The sequence below is a fragment of the Saccopteryx leptura genome, chromosome 3 (assembly GCF_036850995.1).
Source record: "Saccopteryx leptura isolate mSacLep1 chromosome 3, mSacLep1_pri_phased_curated, whole genome shotgun sequence".
Lineage (NCBI taxonomy): Eukaryota > Metazoa > Chordata > Mammalia > Chiroptera > Emballonuridae > Saccopteryx > Saccopteryx leptura.
Window position 1 is genome coordinate 106588462 of NC_089505.1, and position 24461 is coordinate 106612922.

The window sequence follows — 24461 nt, forward strand, 5'->3', positions numbered from 1 at the left end:
TCTTTAAAGTCTGGCCCCTCGCTCTGTTCTGGGACACAGCTGTCAAGCCCTACTTGCTGGGAAGGAGTCTTCCCGTCCTAACTCAACTGGCCTGACAGCTCTTCCCTCAGGCTCAACTGCCTGAAGCCCCAAATTGCTCACAGCTCTTTCACACCTCAGTTTCCCATGCACACACCTTGAGATAGTAACAAACAGCAGATGTTAGGGCAAGTAACCGTATTGTAGTGTCACTGTGAAGAAGCAACTCTGACAAAAGCCCTGACCTGTCCAAATCCACCTCCCTGGCAATTCAGTCCATAAAACTCAACCACTCTGTGGGGGTGGAGGGGAGATTTGGCTCTTTTAAATGCCAATAGTATTAAGTGCTAGAGACTGTGGAAGTCATAAAAGGAAATTAACTGAAAACCAGAGATGCCATTACTCATTCGGGAGCAATCTCTCTCTCCCAGAGTGAGAATACAATTTGCACCCTCTGGGGATATTTTATACTCAAATCTTTATTCCCCAGGCTAGGGTCTCTATTTCCTTCAAATTCTAAGTGGTGCTAATGGCCTCTACCCAGCCCTTGAAGGCAGTTGGGAGGAGTGAAGAGGCTAAGGTTAGAGGAAAGCCCTTGCAGGCTCCAGGGCCCTCACTCTACCCAATCACTAGCCAACTTGAGGGATCTGGGGGCTTTAAAAAGTGCAGTGTCAAGGGTGAAGCCTTGTTTTACTCCAAGTCGTAAGAGGTGGGTGAGCGGAGGGTACTGGACTGAGTGTGAGGTATGTGACCTCGGGAGTGACCTGTGATAGTGTGAGAGGTGTGAAGAGCAGCTTGCAAACATCTTTGGCCAAACCTTTCTTGGTTAAAGGCATAACCATATAGATAATTACTGCTCAGGCCTGAAAGTTGAGTCACCACTGCCTTCAAAGATCCTACTATAGTCTGTAGAGTAAAGGCTGTAAGCAGTTCTGCAGTAAAGAAACCTGTTACACTTTATTTAACCCGGGCTTTTCCAAGTTTATTTGAGCATGGCATCTCTATGCTCGTTTCCAACACAGCTGGGAAACAGTACTTTGTGGAATATACTCGAGGAAACCTTAACCTGGAAGATCAAGTTCATGGAGTACAAGCTCTGCAGGATTCGGCTCCAACTTAAGCCTGCAACTTTACTAACTGCTGTTCCCGGTCTAACGACACTGAGGTTCAATGTGCATGTTCTTTGTCCACCTGGCAAAGCGCCCCTCATTTTTTCAGTCCTGATCTAAGCATAATAACATAATCTGTAAAACTTCCTCAACTCTCCCAGGCACACTAAACGGCTCTCCCCAGTGGTACGTATTAAAATTTCATCCCCTGTATTAAAAGTAATTGATTTGACAGCTTTACCATCTTGCTGGTTTCTTCATTAATGAGTTAAATATTGAACATGTGCTCAATTAAAACCATCTTCTCTCTCTTATAACTTAAGATACGCAGATGATTCAGGTGTGTGAGCTAAAAGTATAAAAGCAAACATATTTAGAAGAGGTTGGCAGCATGAAGACTTCTGTGTTGAGATAGGAGATTCAGAAAGGACACATTCCACTCCCCAGTGTCAGATGGAATCCATCAGTGCAGCTTTGTGTGCTTGGCACAGTCTCCCAGTGATTCAGAGAGACAGTACCCTGTCTTGGGGGCAGAAGACAATTAACAGCATTTCTTAATACCACTGTCGATTTAAGAAAGAGAGACAAGTAAGCAGGATCATAGAGAAGTCTCAGTGTCATGGCCCAGTTATACTAAACTTTCTCATATTACATTTGAGTTGGATTCGATGCAGCCTTCCAGCCTGTGTCATTTCTGCCAGCTGAGAGTGCCCCAAATCTGCCCAATGCAGGAACCCTGAGTGTAGGAATCACACTGCTCAGAAAAGTGGTGTTCTTCTGTGTGCTTTCTGTTTGTTTTTTTGGCAGGAGGCAGAGTAGACACAGATCTTGTTCATTAAAATCATGTAAAAGTAAACAAGGTGCTTTCAGACCTTAGTTATCACCTCTTTACTGCTATGTTTCTAAGAGGAGAGCTGTATTTGTTACTGACAATTATTCTCTGTCACTTTCATGGGAGTGAATAAATCTAAAAACACACAGAAGGGGAAAAAAAGCCCCGAACACTGCAGTCGCCAGAAGTTTAACTGGACTGCATCACCAGTCCACATCACGTCCTGCTCAGCTTTACAGTGACCATGCATCAAAGAAAGGACAGTAATAAATCCAATCTACACGGCTCTTGTAAAAAGGCATCTATTTGGCTTTTAATACAAAATGACTCAGAGGGACACAGAAAAGAAAATATACAAGCCAGTTACTGAATTAAAAAAAAAAATCCCCAACAAATTTCAGTCACATTCCCTGTCTTCAGCTTGGATTAGATAATAGGAAACACACCAACCAATGTCTGCCCCTTTGAAGAAACTTCTTTTTTAGAAAAAATAAAATAAAAAAATAAAAAAAGTGAAGAAGAAAAAACTAAACAGTCCCTGAAGTCTGGCAGGTGGTTTTGAGAGCCAACGTCAGCTTGCCTTACTCATCCTGATGAAATGATACACACGTGGCTGTTGGAATATGGCCACCTCCTGCTAGTTTTTTGATCTTCATCTGAAGGGAGGACGCTGGCCTGGGCATCATTTGATGCCACTGGTGCTGTCTGAGGTCAAGCAGCCTTGGAGTCTTCAATCTCTTATCTTCACTGAATCTCCCCCATGTACAGTCTCTTGTCACTGGATGCTGAGAGAACTAGGGCAAGAGAATAGAGAAGGGTAACGGCAATAATGGAAGGTCAAGGAGTCTTGCACTCAAGAGCTCTATTTCAAGAGCCAATTTTTGGTATAACAAGAGCAACTGGATTTAGCTTAAATTCCCCTCTTCCTGAACACCATTCACAGCAAACTGTAGCCTTGCTTTTCAATCCACGCCCTCTCAAAACCATGAGGGTGAATGGTATTATGGATACATGATCAGGCTCTAAATCCTGATGTCTCTTGTCAGTCAAACCCTAAGAAAAATACCTTTCCAGTCATTCTAGAAAAGAAGTCAGTATCTGTGCTAGTCATTTTGGAAATGTGCTTATTAGCACTAGAAAAAGTTACATTTTCTCCTTAAATTCAAGGCCCATTACTTAGTTTACAAAATGACTGGGTAGCAAATAAAATGTGAGTTAAGTTATAATTTAAATCTGAATATTAAGAAATATCATTTTTGCCCTGGCCAGATAGATTGGTTGGTTAGCATCGTCCGGAAGTGCAGGCATTGCTGGTCAAAGCACAAACAGAAACAGACTGATGTTCCCGTTTCTGTCTATCTTTCCCTTCCTCTCTCTAAAATCAATAAAACAAACATTTAAAAACTATCCAAAGAAATATCATTCTTTAATTCAAATACTTCATTGAAACAGACTTGAAGCAAGTAACTCAAAAGAACTAGAGTAACCATGCTCCCTCTGAGACTGAGAAGATGAAACACTGCTCCTACCCTCACCCCTTAGAACAATGGCGAGATTGTCAATGGTACCCATAAAGAACACCTGCATGGACATTCACAGCAAACAGACGTCCAAACTCTGACTCTGCATTCTCAGGGCTCCTTTGGGAGATTCCCAGTTTCCCTTTCCCCACAGCCAGGACAGACTTACTGATGGGCTCGTCGGGGTGGAAAGCCACTTCATTGATGGAGCCAGCGTGGCCGGGCAGCTTATACAAAATCCTCCTGCTTGTGGTATCCCACACATACACGAACCTGCAAGGTATCACAGAGAACAAAGCTAAAGCCTTTCAGAGCTGAGAGTAGGGTGGAAGCATGGCTTTTTAAGGAAATGGAAGCAACAATATATTTAATCACTCTGTATTTATTAGACTGTATTCTGACTTCTAGAAATCAGGAATACAGATTTTGAATATGGCATAAACCTGCCCTTGAGCGATGGAGTGAATAAATAGGAATAGTAAAAAATATAAGCATTACTGGAATTTTCAAACACAAACTTATGAAATAGGAAAGAACATGGAGAAGAAAGACAAATTTCCCTACAGACACCATAGAGAAATGTTCCTCAAACATCACCCCATATAATTAGGCTGTAGGTAACATCACATGTATCCAGGAATGTCTTTACCCAATTCATGGTAGGTTGGGAGCTTAGGTTGTAGAGGCACCTGAATTTGTAGTATAATATTCAAATCACAGAGCCAGAGAAGGAATGGGAAATTTGTGCTATATAAACAGGATCCAAATTTTGCACTGAATTCATGGGCAGAAAGAATACTCAATTCTAACATGGGAAGGGGCCAACAGTTAACAGCTAGTCTAAACTCATTTTACAGACAACAAAAGTATAATACAGTGACTTTTTAATGTGACACAGTTCGTCAGTGGCAGAACTAAAATTAGAACTTTTAATATACTCCAGTATTCTTCTTTCTCTTACCACCCTCAAACACTGTGTCCCCCCACACTAAAAAAGAAGTTTTAAGCTGAAGGTAAGATAAAGAGATATTATCTTCATATGACCACGCAGAAATAATCTGTTGGTAAATTTAAAGGGCTCATGGTTTTCAAACAGGTTATACAAATTATTTACACATTTTGTTTGTTCAATACCTCAAGCACCCTTTATAAATGCCTAGTTCTGATGTGACATTAAACACTTTTAGTCTAAAATACAAATAAACAAGAGCTTCGTAATTATTCCATTTAGTTCTCAAGAGCTAGGCTCCATAGGAACTAACTAAAAGTCCTAAGCAAGATGGACAAGAAGCAGGAACCCCATCTGTCCACAGACTCTCCGGCTCTGATGCTCGTGCTATCCCTACTGTCTTGTTCCCTCCATGCACAAATAACTGTCCTCGTTATTGCAGCTAAGGGTGATGTGGCATGGTGAAAAAATGTATGCCCTCTGCAGTCAGAAAGACCCGGGCTGAAGTCTCAATGCAACTATTTAATAGCTATGTAACCTTAAACAATTATTTATTTCACTTCTCTGAGCAGCTCTGTCTTTAGGCTGTAGGATGCAGACAATACTATGTCACAGCTTGGATGAGAGCAATAATAAGACAATGTATGCTAAATACCTGGCAAACATAATCAATGATAGCTATTGCTATGACAGATACATTCATTATCAAAACAGAATCACATGAACCAGTGCCACCCAATAAATTCAATGAAAAAAGATAAAATAGAACCACATGACATCAAGTGGCTGAATAAAGCACTCATCGCAGAAAGACTGGCCAATCTTCCCATAGCCTGTGGTAGAACTTTTGAAGGGTTTCTAGTCGAAACGTGAGGTTGGTGATTTGCAAGTGGAGAGGGAAACTGTGCCAGATCCAGGCCTGGCTGAACAGTTTTCTGAGAAGGTTACATTTCCCAGGTATATAAAAGCCAGCAGAACCCCAGGTCTCCACAGTTTTAGTTCAAGGCCTCACTCTCCATGGCTGCCAATTAGATGTTAAATTTAGAGAGGTTCCATGTCCTCTCCTTACTTTAGCATGGCAACAACCAGCAGGAACCAGGCTCTTTATGTAACAGAGCTTGCTTGCTGACTTCGGGCTAATTGGTGAGGAGGCCTGTGAAATCTGGCCAACCCCCAGCAGGTAGACAGGCAGACCCCCCCAGACTAGAGCCATGCTTCCACATGTAAGGTTTAAAGAAACAGTGGGGAGGGAGAGAGGGAAGAGAGGACATTGAAAATCAGGGTCAAAGTACAAATGAACTGTTCAGAAAAAAAGCTTAGGCAAATATCATTTAAAAGCTTGACTACATAGGAAAGACACAGTATCTCTGCTAAAAATAATGTAAGAATACTTAGAATGGTTCTCACTCTGTCAGAATGAAAGACACCTTATGCTGTGGACCTGCTCCAGACCTTCTTTAGTAACCTGACAACTGAAAATCTCTTAAATTCCTTCTTTAGGGCAGCTCTCTAAATCACCAGGACTCAAGCCATCAATGTGAGTTTCACCTGGACCCCGCCCCTCAGAAAATAGCCGAATACTTGTTCATTTTTCTTGGCATTAAACTTGTCATGGGAAAAAAAATAAGCAAACTCTGGACTCTTTAGGTATGTGCACAAATAGAAAGGTGTGGGATAGACCAAGTGAGGCTTCAGTACGGCTGTGCTAGGGCCCGGAATGGGAGAAGACCCCAGAATACGTTTAAGCCCAAGCCAGCCAAGAAAAGGCTTCATGTTTATAGAAGGCGCCTGTTTCAGCAGGGTTACGCAAAATCTCTAAAGGGGGAGAAAGATGGGAACTAAACCCAGAGTGAGGCACCAAAGGGCTTCCTCATTCTCTGCCATCCTACAACTGTGGCCCGACGGCCTCGACCCCTGGACATCCCTGTTCCACCTGACTCCTTCCCAAGGATAGGTCAGTATATGCATGGTAAAATCTGACTGCCATCCTTAAGCTAGGAATTTATTCATATCATATTCTAAGTGCTTGGAGTGGGTAAAACACAGCCCTGGGTTCAGAGATGACTGAGACTCATTCCCTGGCCTTTAGGAGCAAATAATATATTGGGGGCGCCCCACTGTTTGTCTGACTGTAAGCTGTGACAAATTTTAATAAAAGTGAGGTGTTGGCCTGACCTGTGGTGGCGCAGTGGATCAAGTGTCAACCTGGAAATGCTGAGGTTGCTGGTTCAAAACCCCAGGCTTGCCTGGTCAAGACACATATGGGAGTTGATGCTTCTTGCTCCTCCCCTTCTCTCTCTCTCTCTCCCCCCCTCTCTATAATGAATAAATAAAATCTTTAAAAAAAAATTAAAAATTCTAAAAAAAAAAAAAAAGTGAGGTGTAAAAAGTGTGACTACGGCACAAAACAAAGAGAGATTAGTTATGCCTGAGAGGTAAGAGAGAGAGAGAGGGCCAGGAAAAGTTTACAGGCATTAAAGAAAGAGGTGATTACTAGAAAGATACAGGAGTTTGAATGAAGAAGAGGATACATGAGAAGCCTGGAGACACAAGGGATGTAGAACAGGTAAAGTTCCACGTGGGTGAAGTCTTGTGGTGATGGTGGGTGAGGAGAGAACACAATATATATTTAAAAAGACTGAATCACGCCTGACCTGTGGTGGCACAGTATGGCATCAACCTGGAATGCTGAGGACACTGGTTAAAAATCCTGCCCGATCAAACATAAATGAGAAGCAACTACTAGTTGATGCTTCCTGCTCCTCCCCCCTTTCTCTCTCTCTCCAAAATCAATAAATAAAACCTAAATAAATAAATAAACTAAATCACAGCAGAAGACTCTGATGAAAAAAAACTGCAGTCAGATTATGAGTCTGAATTGTATATATTATGATGGCAAAGGGAATGCAACAGAATCAAAGAAATTCTTTACAACCCAGGTCTAAAATGTATCCAAAGAATCTGACAGAAATGATGGGTTTGTCTGACATGATCTTTAAACTCTACATAGCGCACATGGCATCATCTCTGAGTATAGCTATAATTCGATGTCTACTCTAGCTTAGTATCTGCATCTAATGTATTAAACATGAGAAGATACCTGCATAGTTCCATCATTCTTTAGCATACGCCCAGTAATCCTCACCTGTCGGCTGAGCCAGCTGCTATCTTGCTTCCATCAGGTGACCAAGAACATCTCAGAAGATTCTAAAATGATGAATACGCAGGAATCCAATGAATACAGTAATGCACCAAACCCCTCTTTATTAGACTATAGAATCACTGACTGTACATTTCTTAAGTAGAGTTTTAATTATTCTCCCCAGAAAGATGATCAGCAATTATTTTATATTCTGTGGCCCAAGACAGCACACTTTATAATTTTACACTATATAAAAACCAACTGTAGAAGCCCTGGCCGGTTGGCTCAGTGGTGGAGCGTCGGCCTGGCGTGCAGGAGTCCCAGGTTCAATTCCCAGCCAGGGCACACAGGAGAAGCGCCCATCTGCTTCTCCACCCCTCCCCCTCTCCTTCCTCTCTGTCTCTCTCTTCCCCTCCCGCAGCTGAGGCTCCATTGGAGCAAAGTTGGCCCTGGGAGCTGGGGATGGCTCTGTGGCCTCTGCCTCAGGCCCTAGAATGGCTCTGGTTGCAACAGAGCATCGCCCCCTGGTGGGCATGCCGGGTGGATCCCGGTCGGGTGCATGCGGGAGTCTGACTGCCTCCTCGTTTCCAACTTCAAAAAAATACAAAAAACCCCCCAAAAACAAAAAAACCCCAACCAACTGTAGAAAATGCTTAATTTATAGTAAATTAGTGGACCTGACAACAGAATTTTGTTCTACCTACAAATGCTGCCCACCCTACTCCATTTACCTTGATCCTCATTAAAAACTGTTTATCTTGAAGGAAAAGAAAAAACCAAATTCAACAAAAAATAAGATTTGATTTATAAAATGAAACTGAATCTCAGTGGGATCACAAAAGAAAACCATTAGTCTCTATTATCAATAAAGTATCTGGGGGAAAACTGCTTTCAAAAGATGACCTGGCGTTTGAGAGTTTAGAAAGAATTTCTGTGTATCAGAACTTGGGCCACGGTGCTTACTGAGGAAGAGAGATGCTTTTCTTAGGGCTCTAACAACTGGTCCCTGGGAGGGTGAGGGAGGTCATTTGGGTAACAGCCATGGGAGCCTAGGTCCCATTGGAATACTAACCTAAGAGGGTCAAGGTTACCGAGGAATTAAAAGGATGGGAGTGTCTTGTTGAAGCTGGAAGTCCTAAATTGGAGGGTTGGTTCCATTACCACTGATCTGTGTGACTGCCTTCTACCCTATCCTTGTATTACTTTTATTTCTGGCAAGAACAGTTTTGATGGAGAACAGTGTTTCTAGAATGCAGTGTCTTCTTAGTAGAGCTACTGATCTCTAACCTCAGCACCATCTCTTCTTTCTTAATTTAAACTGAGACAAAACTGACATAACACTGCATTATTTTTAGGTGTACAACATATAATGATTTGGTATATGTAGATACGGCACCTTAGCACCACCGTAACCGTTTCTTTGAATCAAATGAACAGACACTGCTTTGCTGTGCAGAGCTCACCTTTTCAAAGTTGTGCACATTTCCCTGAAATATCTTTACACATCTCTCTTTGGGAGCAAATGGCCGGACATCCCAGACCCGCACTGCAAATTCAAATAAAACAAGCACAACAATTATCAGCCAGAGGCCTCCTGAGAACCCAGCTAAAATCCATATCGGGTCAACAACAGCAGCTATTTCCTAGGGGAAGGAGGTCGGCATGGTACATTGCTACCTGGTAAGGCTCTTTTTCCAAGAGGAATAAAAATGCATTTAAATGCCATTAACTAGGCCTAGGGGCACAGAGGAAAGCTGAGGGGATAGAAAGGAAAAATGTCAAACACACTGCTGGGGAACTGCAACAGAGTAGTTGGGTGTGACACTAATTTCAACAAAACATTTTGCAAATGACTCCTCTGCCATTCCAAAGAGTCACATCTAGCAGAGCTATGATATGACTATCTAACCATCACTGATTACTGTGACAGTCAATCCATAAAAATCAAGCTGAGGACTAATCTTTTCTAATTTTGCACAAAGGGGCACCCAACAATCTAAACTTGAATAAGGTCAAATATTTAAAACAAAAGAGCACCGTACCAAGAATCAGAAAAGTGAACTTTGGTTCTAATTTTAGCTCTACAATATATTATGGGTAGTATCAGGTAAACTGCAAGAGTCTTTTTTTGGTTTTCTTTGTAAAAAGAGAATACCATTTGTTCTTTTTCTCTTTTTATTAGCAAGACTATTTTAAGGATAAAGTAAGATGATATAAAGGTCTCTAAAAGATCAGAGGCAATAAATAAAAATAAAAATTTGTAATTTTATTATATAGCCATAACAATTTTTTTTTTAAATTTTAATAACCATTTAGGGAATCTTATATTTCCTTACTATGAATAATGCTAGAATTAGTCAATGGCAAATCCACCCAAATCAGGATATATGTGTCAATCCCACAGTGAGCAGTGACTATACCTGAAATTTTGAGTGTAAAAACCCCCCAAAACAACAACAATCCTTGAAGTCAGAGGCATAAAAAGACAAAAGTCTGCTACAGAGCCGACAATCTAGTCAGAGGTAAAAAATGTTCATTTATTCAACAAATATTTATTGAACACACTTTGAGTGTTAGGCACTGTTTCATTATAAAATGTCAGTGAAAACACTTTAGCTCTTGATGAGCCTATGAACTTGTATACCAGAGGAGCAGTTCCAAAAATACAGTAGTAAGCACGTAATCCAACAAGCCACCCTCCTTTTCTGCTATACCCATCTTCCCACCCTACATCTCAAAAACAAGCAGATAAGACAAGAGCGTGTGTTTGTGGAAATTCAGAATGTTGAGCTGTTTTAGCGAGGATTTCTTGTCACACCAAGAGTTTGGAGCGGGGAAGGAAGACACTGGCAGAAAGAGCACACTGAGATTCATAGGTCTGTAGATCATCCAAGGTTGGTGTGCCCTCTGAAAATGCCTGAGAACTGCCTTGGATAGATCTCTAGACTCTTATCTTTTTAAATAAATGAATTATCAAGTTTCTTATATCCCACTGGAATCCATAACCTTGGATTCAAGCCTACCTGAGCAAAAATGGGCCTTAAAAGTAAAGTCCAGCCCTCCTTTTTTCACTGTGTAGAAACTGATGCTCAGAGAGGAGAGATGTTATGTGCAAAGTTGCTCTGGAATTAGATGGCAGATCCGGGACTAGAACCCTCACTTCTTGACCATATCTTCTGAAGCTTTTTCTATTACGAGCTCTCCTAATTGCCCTGGAGAAAATCTGAGAACTGTCCTGACTTTTTCCTTGCACCCTCATTTATACCAACACACAATTCTAGCATCCAATGCTCATTTTGTTTAGGGTCGCAGTGACTGGGCATTTGGATTGCTTTCCTTTCCAAAGTTACCTGTATTATCCATTGCATTGGACAGAAGGTAAGAGCCTTCAGAACTTAAACTCAAGCCAGTCACTGAATCAGCATGGCCTCTCATAGTGTAGGTGAGCTTGTTTTGGCGCAGGTCCCAGACCTGCAAAACAAAAAGGTGCTTTCAAAACTCAAATGAATAACAAAGAAATAGAATTACTAACAAGTCAATTACCCAAAGGAATTGTTATCCCTTCTTAGTCTGGGTCTGGATCAAGAATTACGTTATCACAAAATATAGATTTGTCACCTCAATAAATTTGAAAAAATAGCCCTGGCCGGTTGGCTCAGTGGTAGAGCGTCGGCCTAGCGTGCGGAGGACCCGGGTTCGATTCCCGGCCAGGGCACACAGGAGAAGCGCCCATTTGCTTCTCCACCCCTCCGCCGCGCTTTCCTCTCTGTCTCTCTCTTTCCCTCCCGCAGCCAAGGCTCCATTGGAGCAAAGATGGCCCGGGCGCTGGGGATGGCTCTGTGGCCTCTGCCTCAGGCGCTAGAGTGGCTCTGGTCGCAACATGGCGACGCCCAGGATGGGCAGAGCCTCACCCCTGGTGGGCGTGCCGGGTGGATCCCGGTCGGGCGCATGCAGGAGTCTGTCTGACTATCTCTCCCTGTTTCCAGCTTCAGAAAAATGAAAAAAAAAAAAAAAAAAAAAATTGAAAAAAATAAATATATATAAAATTTCTATCCAAGAGGAAAAAACTTTTCTCTTTCTAAAAATGAAATCACAATTACTACATTTGACTAGACAGCTACAAACAAATGTCAAATATTAAGTGTTGGGCAGATAAAATATATTATGCTCACTTTGTTAAAGATGGTGCTGCCCACATGGAAGCCTGTCGCCCAGGTGATATTAATGTGTGTTAGGGGCGGGCTGTGGGCAGACAGGATCCTTGTAGCCCGGGGCTTGGTTTTAGGACTAAGCCTTTTTGATGTGGGGTGGTACAATCCCATCATGCCCCAGATAAGTGACTTTGTATTAGAGACTTCCCTATTTTGTATATTGGATTAAAGGTTTTGATTTCTACACTATAAAATGGGGGCAGAATGGAAGTTTGCTCTCTTGGTTCCTGAGATTAGCATTAGAGAGCAGAGAAAGGCCACGTGGAGGAGGCCTGGAGAAGCAGCCAAGATGGCAGAGTGCTGAAGGAGAAGCCAGTTTGTGCAGAGAGAAGGAAAGAGATGGGGAACAGAGGTGAATAAGTCTGGTGAGCTAGAAACCTTTGATTCTAGGAAACTCAGATAAGTCAGTAGCTTTGTGAGCACAGAATGAGTGGGTTTTGGAGCCCAGTGTGTGTTTTTACTTGCCCGCCGGGTGCAAGCTAGGATTAAAGATGATGGCCCATCAGTTTTTGGCTCCGTTGTTTCTTTACCGACTGTCCGAATCCAATGCGAACCTGCATGGGCCAGGCGGCTGTGATGCTGGCCTTGGATACTGGCTTTACATTAAGATAAAGTTTAACAAAAAATAATGAAATTTATAGAGGTTATTTTCAAATCATAAAAAAATAAATTAGAACTTAAAAAACTAGCATTTATTTTACTTTATTTTTTTATTTTTAGAGAGAGGCGGGGAGAGAGTGACAAGAGAGACAGTAACATCAATCTGTTCCTGTATGTGCCCTGACCCAGGATTGAACTGGCAACCTCTGTGCTTTGGGATGACATTCCAACCAACTGAGCTATCTGGCCAGGGCTATTTATTTCATTAAAAAATTTTTATTTATTGATTTTAGAGAGAAAGGGGAGGCAGAGGGAGAGAGAGAGAGAGAAAGGGAAAAGGAGAGAAAGAGAGAAAGGGAGGAAGTGAAGAACACTGATTTGTTGTTCTATTTTATGCATTCATTGGTTGATTCTTGTATGTGCCCTGACCAGGAATTGAACCCACAATCTTGGCATATCAGAACAATACTCTAACCAATTGAGCTACCTATCCTTGGCCCTAAGTAGCACTTAAAACACTTAAACTATGATTCTTAGCAATTAAAAATAAACTATTATAAATATATAAAACAAGTAAATAGGTTATGTATAAAAGACATTATGATTGCATGTGAAATGTATATAACAAGGTAATATGCAAAGATAGAGAAGCTTAAATTTTAAAACTTTTAAAAAATTTATTGATTTTAGAGAGAGGAAGGGGGAGGGAGGGAGAGAAGGAAGGAAGGAGGGAAGCCACACACACACACACACACACACACACACACACACACACACACGCTATGGAACAGCACATTTAGTTTTAAAAAATGCATATTTGGCCCTGGCTGGTTGGCTCAGTAGTAGAGCATCAGCCCAAAGGGTGGAAGTCCCGGGTTCAATTACTGGTCAGGGCACACAGGAGAGGCATCCATCTGCTTCACCCTTCCCCCTCTCCTTCCTCTCTGTCTCTCTCTTCCCCTCCTGCAGCCAAGGCTCCACTGGAGCAAAGACCCAGATGGACAGAGCATCGCCCCCTGGTGGGCATGCCAGGTGGATCCCGGTTGGGCACATGCAGGAGTCTGACTGCCTCCCAGCTTCTAACTTTGGAAAAATACAAAAAAAAAAAAAAAAAGAGCATATTCACTGTTGCCTGGGTAGGCAAGGTAACAGAAACATTTCAGCCAAAAATAACCTAATGTCCAACAGAAAAAATACATGGTTCATTAAGTTATGGCTCATAAATACATTGTAACACTGTGTCCTTATGTAAGAGGTAGGATAGCAGGGTGGAAAGAATTTAGGGTCAGACTGAACCAGTCTTTGCTATTTAAGAGTTACGTGTTATTGGTCACTAACTTTTCCTGAGCCTGTTTCTGGTCTGTAAGATGGGAATAATATTTACTTTTCATGGTGTTATGAGAATGACAAATAGAATGCTTAGCATACACATGTCTATCACACAGAAGGCCCTGAATAACTGGTAGCTATCATTAAGCAGCTCCTAAAAATAACTCTGAAGACCAAGTGTAAAATTGTTTACATAGTGAGCTATTAAGCAAATATAGAAAATACAAAACAGTATTTATATTTACAGAGACTGTAACTATGTGAAAATATATTAAAGTTAACAGAAATGGTCTGGAATATCAAATAGAAAAAGAATAGCAATTTTGTTAAGGTCATCGGTATTATAAAAAATTTCCTCCAAAATTGTTTTAATATTGCCAGGTAGTGTTTCTAAATGAAAAGAAAAATTGCTGTCTCTTTAAGCAAGGCACTTTCCTCATCCAGAAAGGAGTTCAGTGTTTAATGTCAAAGCAATACCCAAGGCAGACAACTCCACTTGCCCATCAATAGCTCATTCATGTGTGGAATCCAACACGCTTTACATACAGTTTTTTTGTAAAGATGTATGCTGGCTCAACAATCAGGAAAACTTGAAATGGCTGGCATTTTTAAATTCAAGCCATTGCTTCTCTTCTTCATAGAAGGACTGTTGGCCTTGGCTGACTGGCTCAGTGGATAGTGCGTTGGTCCAGCATGTGGACATCCAGGGTTTGATCCCCAGTCAGGGCACACATGAGAAGTGACCAACTTCTTCTCTTCCCCTCCCTCTTTCGTTTCACTCTCTCCTGTTCTCTCAGCCAGTGGCTTCAAGGGTTTGAGCATTGGCCTCAGGCACTGAGTGTGATTCAAGCATGCCCCAGACAAAGGGGGGCGGGGCTGCCAGGGATCCCACTGGGGTGCCTGCAGGAGTCTGTCTCACTATCTCTCCTCCTTTCATTTAAAAAAAAAGGGGGAGAAGGCACTGTTGAAATCTTTAGCTTTGTAACAGCTAAGCAAGAACGCAAACCGTCATCTCTCATAGCATTTGGGTGCTATTTCCAGACTTCCCTCCTTAAGGCCTGCACAAGGTGTTTGTTCAGGGCCAAAATGTATTTAAGATTTGTGACAGAGTGAACAGGGCACTTATTTAAGCAAAATATTTTGCAAATTCCTAATCAACTGTTCATTGAATGTCTGGGCATCTCATTAGTGGCAGGCACATGAAGATGAAAAAAAAGAAAGAAGACGTATTCCCTGCTCTCAAAGAATCTTCAGCCCAGTAGAGAAAACAGACATGTAAAGAAGTGGTGTGAGAGGCCTGTACAAGGTGCAACAGCAAAGAGGGCAGAGGGTTGAGCTCTCTTACGGCACAGGATCGGAGTGAGAAACAGAAGGTCTCACAGAGAATGAAGTACTTGGGAAGGGTGTGAAAGAAGAAAGAATATTTTTCACTTAGAAAAAGTAGAAGGGTATTTCCAGGCAAAAATAATGTGTGAAAGCAGAAAAGCATGAAGAAATCGTGGAACTATAGGGAACTTGGCAAAGAAAAGCAACAGACAATGCCTGAGATGTAGGTAGGCAGGCAGAAGCCAGACCATGCAAGGTTTTCAATGCCTGGCTTGGATTTTATCTTCCTCCCTTGGGAGCCACAGAAGGGTTCAAAGTAGTGAAAAAAGTTGGTCAGGTTTGCATTCCATAAAAATCCTTCTGACCCAGATAACTGAAAGGATGAGAGCTGGGAAATCAGTAAGGATCTATTCTAACCCCTCACCTACTACATTAAAAACAACAATAACAAAAAAACCTATCAACTAAACTCCACTCTAGAGCTCAAGATTAGAAGAAGTGCCCAAGGACTGCAGCAGGACCTTTAAGCCATCAAGCAGAGGCACTGTCTTCTTTTACTCATTTTCCCAACTCTCCAACTCTAGACCCAGAAAGACAATCCCAAGAGGTTGGCAGGAACAGCACACTTGTTCATAAACACACAGAAAACTTGTTCCCCTCAGATTTTAAAAGGGGCTTCGATTTCCTATTTGTTCCCCCTTTCTTAGAATAGGTGGAGCTAGCTAAGAGACTATGAAGCAAACAAAAACCAAGCTCTTTTAGGATCACCTCTGAATGCAGTGTGGGAGTATAGTGATTTGCCAAACAAGTGCTCAAGACTGATACCAAATGTTACATATGACACAATTCCATTTATCACATGTTCTAGAAAAGGACCCATAGGACAAAGAACAGTTCAGTGGCTGGTAGGGATTAGGGATGTGGAGAAGGTTTGACAGAAGGGAGCACTGGGAAATTTTGGGAGGTGATGAAAATTGTTCTATACCCTGTTGTAGAGTTACACAAATCTATACAAGCATTAAAATTCATAGAACTATACACTAAAAAAAGTTGATTTCACTGTATATAAATTTAAATACTGGGGCTGAGCCAGAGCAGCCCAAGATGGCCGACTTGGAGGATCGGGTGTCAGATGAGGAGAAAATGATTCTGGATCGCCTGTAGCTCCAAGAAGGTTGCTGAGGGCCAGTCAAAAGCGGTGATTCCCATTGGTCTTCGCCAGTTTCCGGCCTGTGAGTTCCAGGGCTGGTATACATCCAGCGGCCAGATACAGAGCATCAGCTCAAGACCTAACAACCATAGTTAGAGTGGTATCTTAAGGAAAGGCTCCTCACACCTGACCCAGCTAAGGCAAAGACAACGTTGCCACAAACAGCAAAAAGAGCAGTAGCAGCACACAAGTAGCCCACAGCGGATTACAAACAGCTGAAGCTATCCCAGGAAGATTTAGAAATTACACAACTGAAAGCTGGAGTCAGACAACACCAACCCTATACTCAGCTACACAAACAACATATTTGAAGGAGCAGTCTATATCGAGACAAAATGGGAAGACAGAGAAGTGCAATTCAAATGAATCAACTAGAGGAATCCCCAGAAAAAGAATGGAATGAAATGGAAATAACTAAGATGCCAGATGCAGAGTTTAGAATAATGATTGTGAAGATGCTCAAAGATCTTAGAGCAACCATAGATAGACAACATGAGCACCTAAACAATGAGCTATCTGGCATCAAAAAGGATCAGGCAGAAATGATAAACACAATATCAGAAATGAAGACTACACTAGAAGGAATGAAAAGCAGGTGGGATGAAAAAGAGGATCGAATCAGCAATTTAGAGGACAAGATAAGCAAAAGCACGGAAGCAGAACAGCAAAAGAAAAAGAGGATCAAAATGTCTGAGAAAACTCTAAGAGAGTTCTGTTACAATAGGAAGAGAAACAACATCTGCATCATAGGGGTTCCTAAAGGAGAAGAGAAAGAACAAGGGATAGAGAACCTGATTGAAGAAATCATAGCTGAAAATGTCCCGGAATTGATGCAGGAAAAAGTCACACAAGTTCAAGAAGCACAGAGAATCCCATTAAAAAGGAACCCAAATAAACCTAACTGAAGACACATCATAATTACAAAACCAAAGCTAAGAAATAAAGAAAGAATACTAAAAGCTGCAAGAGAAAAGCAGTCAATCACTTACAAAGGAGACCCCAAAAGGATGTCATCCGACTTCTCAACAAAAACACTTGAGGCAAGAAGGGAATGGCAAGAGATATTCAAATCAATGCAGAACAATTTCCTACAACCAAGACTTCTTTTTTTTTTTTTTTTAATTTTTTTTATTTATTCATTTTAGAGAGGAGAGAGAAATGGAGAGAGAGAGACAGAGAGGGAGAGAGAGAGGAGAGAGAGACAGAGAGAGAAGGTGGGGAGGAGCTGGAAGCATCAACTCCCATATGTGCCTTGACCAAGCAAGCCCAGGGTTTCGAACCGGCAACCTCAGCATTTCCAGGTCGACACTTTATCCACTGTGCCACCACAGGTCAGGCTTTTTTTGTTTTTTTTAATTATTATTATTTTTTATTTATTCATTTTAGAGATGAGAGAGAGAGAGAGAGAGAGGAGTGGGGGAGGAGCAGGAAGCATCAACTCCCATATGTGCCTTGACCAGGCAAGCCCAGGGTTTTGAACCAGCGACCTCAGTGTTCTAGGTCGATGCTTGATCCACTGCGCCACCACAGGTCAGGCCAAGACTTCTTTATCCATCAAGGCTATCGTTTAAAATAGAAGGAGAAATAAAAAGCTTCCTGTACAAAAATAAAAAAAAAAACCCTCAAGGAATTTATTACAACCAAACCAATGATGTAAGAAGTGTTAACGGTCCTGTTGTAAACAGAACAAGAGTAAAGAGGAATGTAGATTTAAGATTTTAGAAATGCATCCAAATTGAAAAAGAAGAAGTAAAACTATCATTATTTGCTGATGATATGATATTGTACATAAAAAACCCTGAAGTCTCAGTAAAATAACTACTGGACCTAATAAATGAATTCAGCAAGGTGGCAAGATATAACATTAATATTCAAAAACCAGTGGCATTTTTATACACCAACAATGAAGTGTCCAAAAGAGAAATTAAGAAAACAATCCCCTTCACTACTGCAACAACAACAAAGAAAGTATCTGGCTGTAAATTTATCCAAGGAGGTTAAAGACTTGCACTCAGAAAATTATAAAACATTGATAAGAGAAATCAAGGAACATAATCGAATCAAAAATGGGCAAAAGAAATGAATAGACACTTCAAAGAGGACATTCAGATGGCCAATAGGCAAAAGAAAAAATGTTCAACATCACTAATCATTAGAGAAATGCAAATTAAAACCACAATGAAATATCACCTCACACCAGTCAGAATGACACATCAACAAAACAAAACATAATAAGTGCTGACTAGGATGTGGAATAAAGGGAATCCTGCACTGCTGGTGGGAATGCAGACTGGTGCAACCACTGTGGAAAATGGTATGGAGATTCCTCAAAAAATTAAAAATGGAACTGCCTTTTGACCCAGCCATCCCACTTTTAGGAATATATTCCAAGGACACCAAATCACTGGTTCAAAAGAAGAAATGCACTCCCATGTTTATGGCAGCATTGTTTACAATAATGAAGATCTGGATACAGCCCAAGTGTCCTTCAGTGGACAAGTGGATTAAAAAGTTGTACTACATATACACATGGAGTACTATGGGGCTATGAAAAAGAAGAAAATACCTTTTGCAACAACAGGGATGGACCTGGAAACTATTATGTTAAGTGACATAAGCCAGACAAGAAATAAAAATATTATATGACTTCACTCATATGAGGAATCCAATGAACAATGTGAACTGAGGAACAGAATAGAGGCAGAGGAGGGATCAAAGGGACCAGTGGGCAAGCGGACAGAGGGAAAGGAGATGAGAGGATGAGATCAGAGAAGGGAAAGAGCTTGGTGAAATTATATATACATAACAGCGTTACAGAGAGCAGGACAGCAAATCCTGGAGGAAAGTGGAGAGGGTGTTGGGGGAGGGGGCAGGAAGGATGTTGAGTGGAATTCGGGGGTGCGGGAGGATGTATTCGGTGGGACACTTGAATCTATGTAAATGCAATAAATTTAAATAAAAAAAATAAGAAATCAAAAAAAAATTTTAAATACTAACACTAACACTTATATTAGTAATAACTTTAAAAGTACAAAAATTGTCATAACTTAATGACACTAACCTATTTTCATGTGTATAAGAAGGCCTCTGGTGATTCTAATGCTAGTGGGCTCCCAAACCTCACTCTGGGAAATACTGCATTAGCTATTAAGCTGATCTAATTAAGTTCCCATGTTCTAATTCTATATTTTCCATGTATTTTTATGGTAGAAAAGGGACAGGAAATTGAATTTTTGAAATGGTGAATTTTGAAGTACTTATGACACATCCAAGTGGGGGATGCTGAGTAGCTGGTTGCACACAGGGGTCTAAAGCTAAAGATCTAGTCTGGGAATAGAGTCATCAGCATACAGATGACCAAGTCCTGGCAGTGGGTAAGAATTTTCCAGGGAAAAGATACATAGTGAAAAGAACGCCTAGGAAATAACCATGAAGAATGGTATTTAAACAATGCACACTGGCCCTGGCCCACTGGCTTAGCAGCAGACATCGGTCCGGCGTGTAGAAGTCCCAGAGTCAATTCCTGGTCAGGGCACACAGGAGGAACGACCAACTGTTTCTCTACCCCTCCCTCCTTCAGCCATGGCTCATTTTGAGCAAGTTGACCTTGGGTGCTGAGGATGGCTCTGTGGCTTCACCTCAGGCACTAAAATAGCTCGTTGCCCAGCAACAGAGCAGCTGCCCCAGATGGGCAGAGCATTGCCCTTAGGGAGCTGGCTGGGTGGATCCCAGTCATGTACATGTGTGAGTCTGTCTCTGCCTCCCTGCCTCTCACATAAAATAAATAAATAAATAAATAAATAAATAAAATAAATAAATAAATAAAAACAAAAATAATGCACACAGGGAATGGTTCAGAGATATTTAAATATGCTAGAGGGGTAGAAGAGTATGTTGTCAGTAAGAAAAAAAGAGACTAAACGGATTTACTGAGTTTAGAGATCACTGGTACCTTGAAGAGAACAGTGACAAATAAACAATGGAGGCAGAAGCCAAACTATGAAAGAGTGATAAGGAGGTACAGAGTTAAGGAATGAAAGGAAGGGAGAAATTAAAAGACAGTAAATGCGAAAAAGTCTTCAGGGAGGTATTAAGAGCATGACTCTGGAACCAAACTCTCTGAGGTTCGATCGCTATTAGCTATATACCCTTGGGTTAAGTTGCTGTCTCTCTTGGCTCGGTTTCTTCATCTATAAAACAGCATTAATATACTTACTTCATAGGGTTGTTGTGAATTATTAATTAAATGAATTAATAATATAAATCTCTAAGAACAATGCCTGACACCAAGTAAGCACTATGCAAGTGTTAAAGGATGATATTATTATCATTACCACCATTGTCACATTTCAAGAAGCTTAGTTAGGAAGGGGAAGATGGACAGAGCAGCAACAAGAGAATGCAGAGTTGAAGAAAATTCTCACAACCCTGAGGAAGATTTGTTATTACTACTCCTGATGTACACATGAAAAAAATGAAGGCTTAAAGATATTAAAAGGACTTGCTTGAAGTCACAAAATACTAGAAAATGGTGGAACTGGAAGTAGAACCCAAGCCGTCTGGTGTGTGTGTGCGTGTGTGTGTGTGTGTGTGTGTGAGAGAGAGAGAGAGAGAGAGAGAGAGAGAGAGAGAGACAGACAGGAAGGGAGAGAGATGAGAAGCATCAATTTTTCGTTGCAGCACCTTAGTTGTTCATTGATTGCTTTCTCATATATGCCTTGACTGGGAGGAGGGGGGACTACAGCAGAGTGAGTGACCCCTTGCTCAAGCCAGTGACCATGGGGTCATGTATAATCCCATGCTCAAGGCAGTGACCCAGCGCTCAAGCTGATGAACCTGCGCTCAAGTTGGAGACCTCGGGGTTTTGAATCTAGGTCCTTCATGTCTCAGTCCAACACTCACTGCACCACCGCCTAATCAGGCTAGAACCCAAGTCTTGAATGCTTCAGTTATGCTGTCCTGCCATTCAGTCTATTGCCCCTTTCTCCATCATTACCTCCTCTCATTCTTACAGACTCTCTAGAGCCTACAACTTCCTTTCCATAGTCTCAAAATAAAAAAGATACATTGAGAGATTGAGGAAGAGAATCACCCTAATTAATTCATTGCTATCTCATTAGGCCAACAGTTAAAAAAAAGTTTTTTTTTTTTTTCTTTCTTTCTGAAGCTGGAAACGGGGAGAGACAGTCAGACAGACTCCCACATGCGCCCGACCGGGATCCACCCGGCATGCCCACCAGGGGCGATGCTCTGCCCCACCGGGGCGTCGCTCTGCCGCGACCAGAGCCACTCTAGCGCCTGGGGCAGAGGCCAAGGAGCCATCCCCAGCGCCTGGGCCATCTTTGCTCCAATGGAGCCTTGGCTGTGGGAGGGGAAGAGAGAGACAAAGAGGAAGGAGGGGGGGGAGGGGGGGGAGAAGCAAATGGGTGCCTCTCCTATGTGCCCTGGCCGGGAATCAAACCTGGGTCCCCCGCACGCCAGGCCGACGCTCTACCGCTGAGCCAACTGGCCAGGGCCTAAAAAAAAGTTTTTATAAAAAAACGTTTTACATGTCTTTCTTTTGAGAGAGGGGCAGGAAGAGAGAAAGATGAGAAACATCAACTCATAGTTGAGTCACTTTAGTTGTTCACTGATTGCTTTCTCATATGTGCCTTGACTAGGGGGCTCAAGCCCAGCCAGTGACCCCTTGTTCAAGCCAGCAACCTTGGGCTCAAGCTAGCAACCCTGGGACCATGTTGATGATGCCACACTCAAGCTGGCAAGCCCGCAATCAAGCCAGTGACCTTGGGTTTGAACCTGGGTCCTCAGCAATCCAGGTCGAGGCTCTAGCCACTGTGCCAGGTTTTGCACATCTTAGGCAGGAAATGCACTCTGAATTTTCACCGAGTCACCATTATAGGGACTTCATTCATATTAACTAACGGGTCCCCAACAGCATTTATACCAGCAATCTTTGATTTAGAAAGTCAGTGAGAATAGGAAAGAAAACAAGATCTAAATTACTACCTTTCTTTACATTGGTATTAAGTGCAAGCTACCACAATCTCAGAGGTTTAAAAAGATTCACCTCTCTGTGTATAGATAGTGAAAGGGAATGCAACGTAAGCACCAAACATACCTTGATATCATTGTCTATTCCACCAGAAATAATTTGGTCACTTGTGTCATTGAAGGTCACAGCTAACACCTGGTAGGTATTTTGAAAGGTCTGGATGGCTGCTTTCTTTCGGATGTCCCAAAGCTGAAACAGAAGAACAGGAGAGTCTATAGTAAGAGCCCTCTAGGAAGTAACTGCATAGTACATCCCTTAGTCCGAGGACTGTGTGGAGGTGAACCCATCTCTTATAGGAGCCCCATTCAGAAACTTCTCTGGGTATCCTACTGACAAGGTGAGAAGTATCCACACTTTTACCAGTGTGTATGAAGGTTGGTGAAAGAAATTGCTTTGGTTATATTTTCAGAGTCCTTTGTTAAAATTTAAATATATATAGTTAATCAACATGCCCTTAGGGTGGAAATCCTCTACTTGATTAGTTCATATGTCCTTACCATAGCAAGGATATTAGACCAGTGTTTCAAACAGTAGATCCTGCCTGACCTGTGGTGGCGCAGTGGATAAAGCGTCGACCTGGAAATGCTGAGGTCCCCGGTTCGAAACCCTGGGCTTGCCTGGTCAAGGCACATATGGGAGTTGATGCTTCCAGCTCCTCCCCCCTGTCTTTCTCTCTCTCTCTCCTCTCTAAAATGAATAATAAAAAAAATTAAAAAACAAAACAAAACAGTAGATCCTACCTTATTAGTAGACTGCAACTTACATTTAAAAACATGTATGTAGAGAGAGGAAGTTAGAGCAGCTAAAAATGCAGAATAGGGAATGCTAAAAGATTGTCTCTGTACAAAAGCAGAGAATTACCTAGCAAAAAAATTAGCGGAACCAACTTTATCAGAACTCTAGGAAGTAATCAAAAGTTTACAGCAACCAGGCAAACTCTAAATGAGAAAACACCACCTGATTCTTAGAAAGAGTTCTGTAGTGTTTTGTTTGTTATTATTATTATTATTTTGGCGACAGGCACAGAGACCGAAAGGAGGATAGGAACAGACAGGAAAGGAGATAAGAATCAATTCTTCATTGTAGCACCTTAGTTGTTCATTGACCGCTGTCTCATATGTGCCCTGACCGAGGGGCTAGAGCAGAGCGAGTGACTCCTTAAAACCAGCGACCACAGGGTCATGCCCATGATCCCATACTCAAGCCAGCAATCCCGAACTCAAGCTGGTGAGCCCATGTCCAAGCTGGCAACTCGGGGTTTCGAACCTGGGTCCTCTGTGTCCCAGTCCGATGCTCCATCCACTGTGCCACTGCCTGGTCAGGCATGAGCTCTGTAGTGTTTTAACTTACTCTGGGTTCCATCCCCTACCTCAGCAATACCTTTGATGATAACAGCCTATATTCCTTGTATAGATTCCTAGTACAGGAGGGAACAGAATGAACCTTACTGCTTATTCTGAAATAATTGTGGTTGTTTTTACCTGCCTAATGGCTCCCTGAAGGATGAACTCAAAGGATTCTCCTTTACTTTGCTTCACCTGGGACTCTCCCAGGGTAGAGATATTTGTCCAAGGCATTTCCAGGCAAATGCATTAGCCTTTCCTGACTAAGGCATGGGGTAACAGTTGGGGCAAACAAAAGACAACCACCTTTCCTGGGGAAGATAGGTGGGGGAATGAGACAACCTGAAAAACAAGGGAGGTTTTGGGAAACTCTGACCCATTCCTGGAACTCTAGAAGGTCATTTGCATGCCCATGGCAGGCACATGCTCAAAAAAACCTGAGAAGGCCCTACACTCTCACCTTCAGGCTCTGTACAAGCAGGGAGTGAAGGTTAATGCAGAGTTGTACACAGCCTGTCTGAGAGGTGAAGATAGGCCCCAACACATACGCACAGCCAATCTGCCAAGACTAGGAGAGTTTCTTTTTCCCCAGGTGATTAAGGAAATCTCTGCTGAACCATTAGCAAACCACTATGATAATGAAAAAGAGACTTCAGTGGTCATATACAACTTTACAAAATTATATCAGAAAATGCACTAAACAAACAATAGCCACATGCAGCAGCAACAACAAACCTTGAGGAGAATTTAATTTCTAGAGTTACCACATTATAATATTTAAATGTCTGGTTTTCAACAAAAAAATTATGAGGCATGAAAA

The 24461-nt window shown here is 41.9% G+C and overlaps 1 protein-coding gene across 1 annotated transcript in view; it reads right to left on the bottom strand.

The window, feature by feature from the left end:
* Window positions 1-2245: 2245 nt before the first annotated feature.
* The window catches only part of SNRNP40 (small nuclear ribonucleoprotein U5 subunit 40), a 41040-nt gene continuing 18824 nt past the window's right edge, over window positions 2246-24461 (bottom strand). The window contains exons 5-10 of the mRNA XM_066372086.1: window positions 22365-22487; window positions 10921-11041; window positions 9034-9116; window positions 7574-7635; window positions 3649-3752; window positions 2246-2753 (exon numbers count right to left, since the gene is read on the bottom strand). Coding sequence (XP_066228183.1) covers window positions 2704-2753; window positions 3649-3752; window positions 7574-7635; window positions 9034-9116; window positions 10921-11041; window positions 22365-22487 — 543 coding nt within the window. The 3' untranslated portion in view covers window positions 2246-2703. The remainder of the gene's footprint in view (window positions 2754-3648; window positions 3753-7573; window positions 7636-9033; window positions 9117-10920; window positions 11042-22364; window positions 22488-24461) is intronic.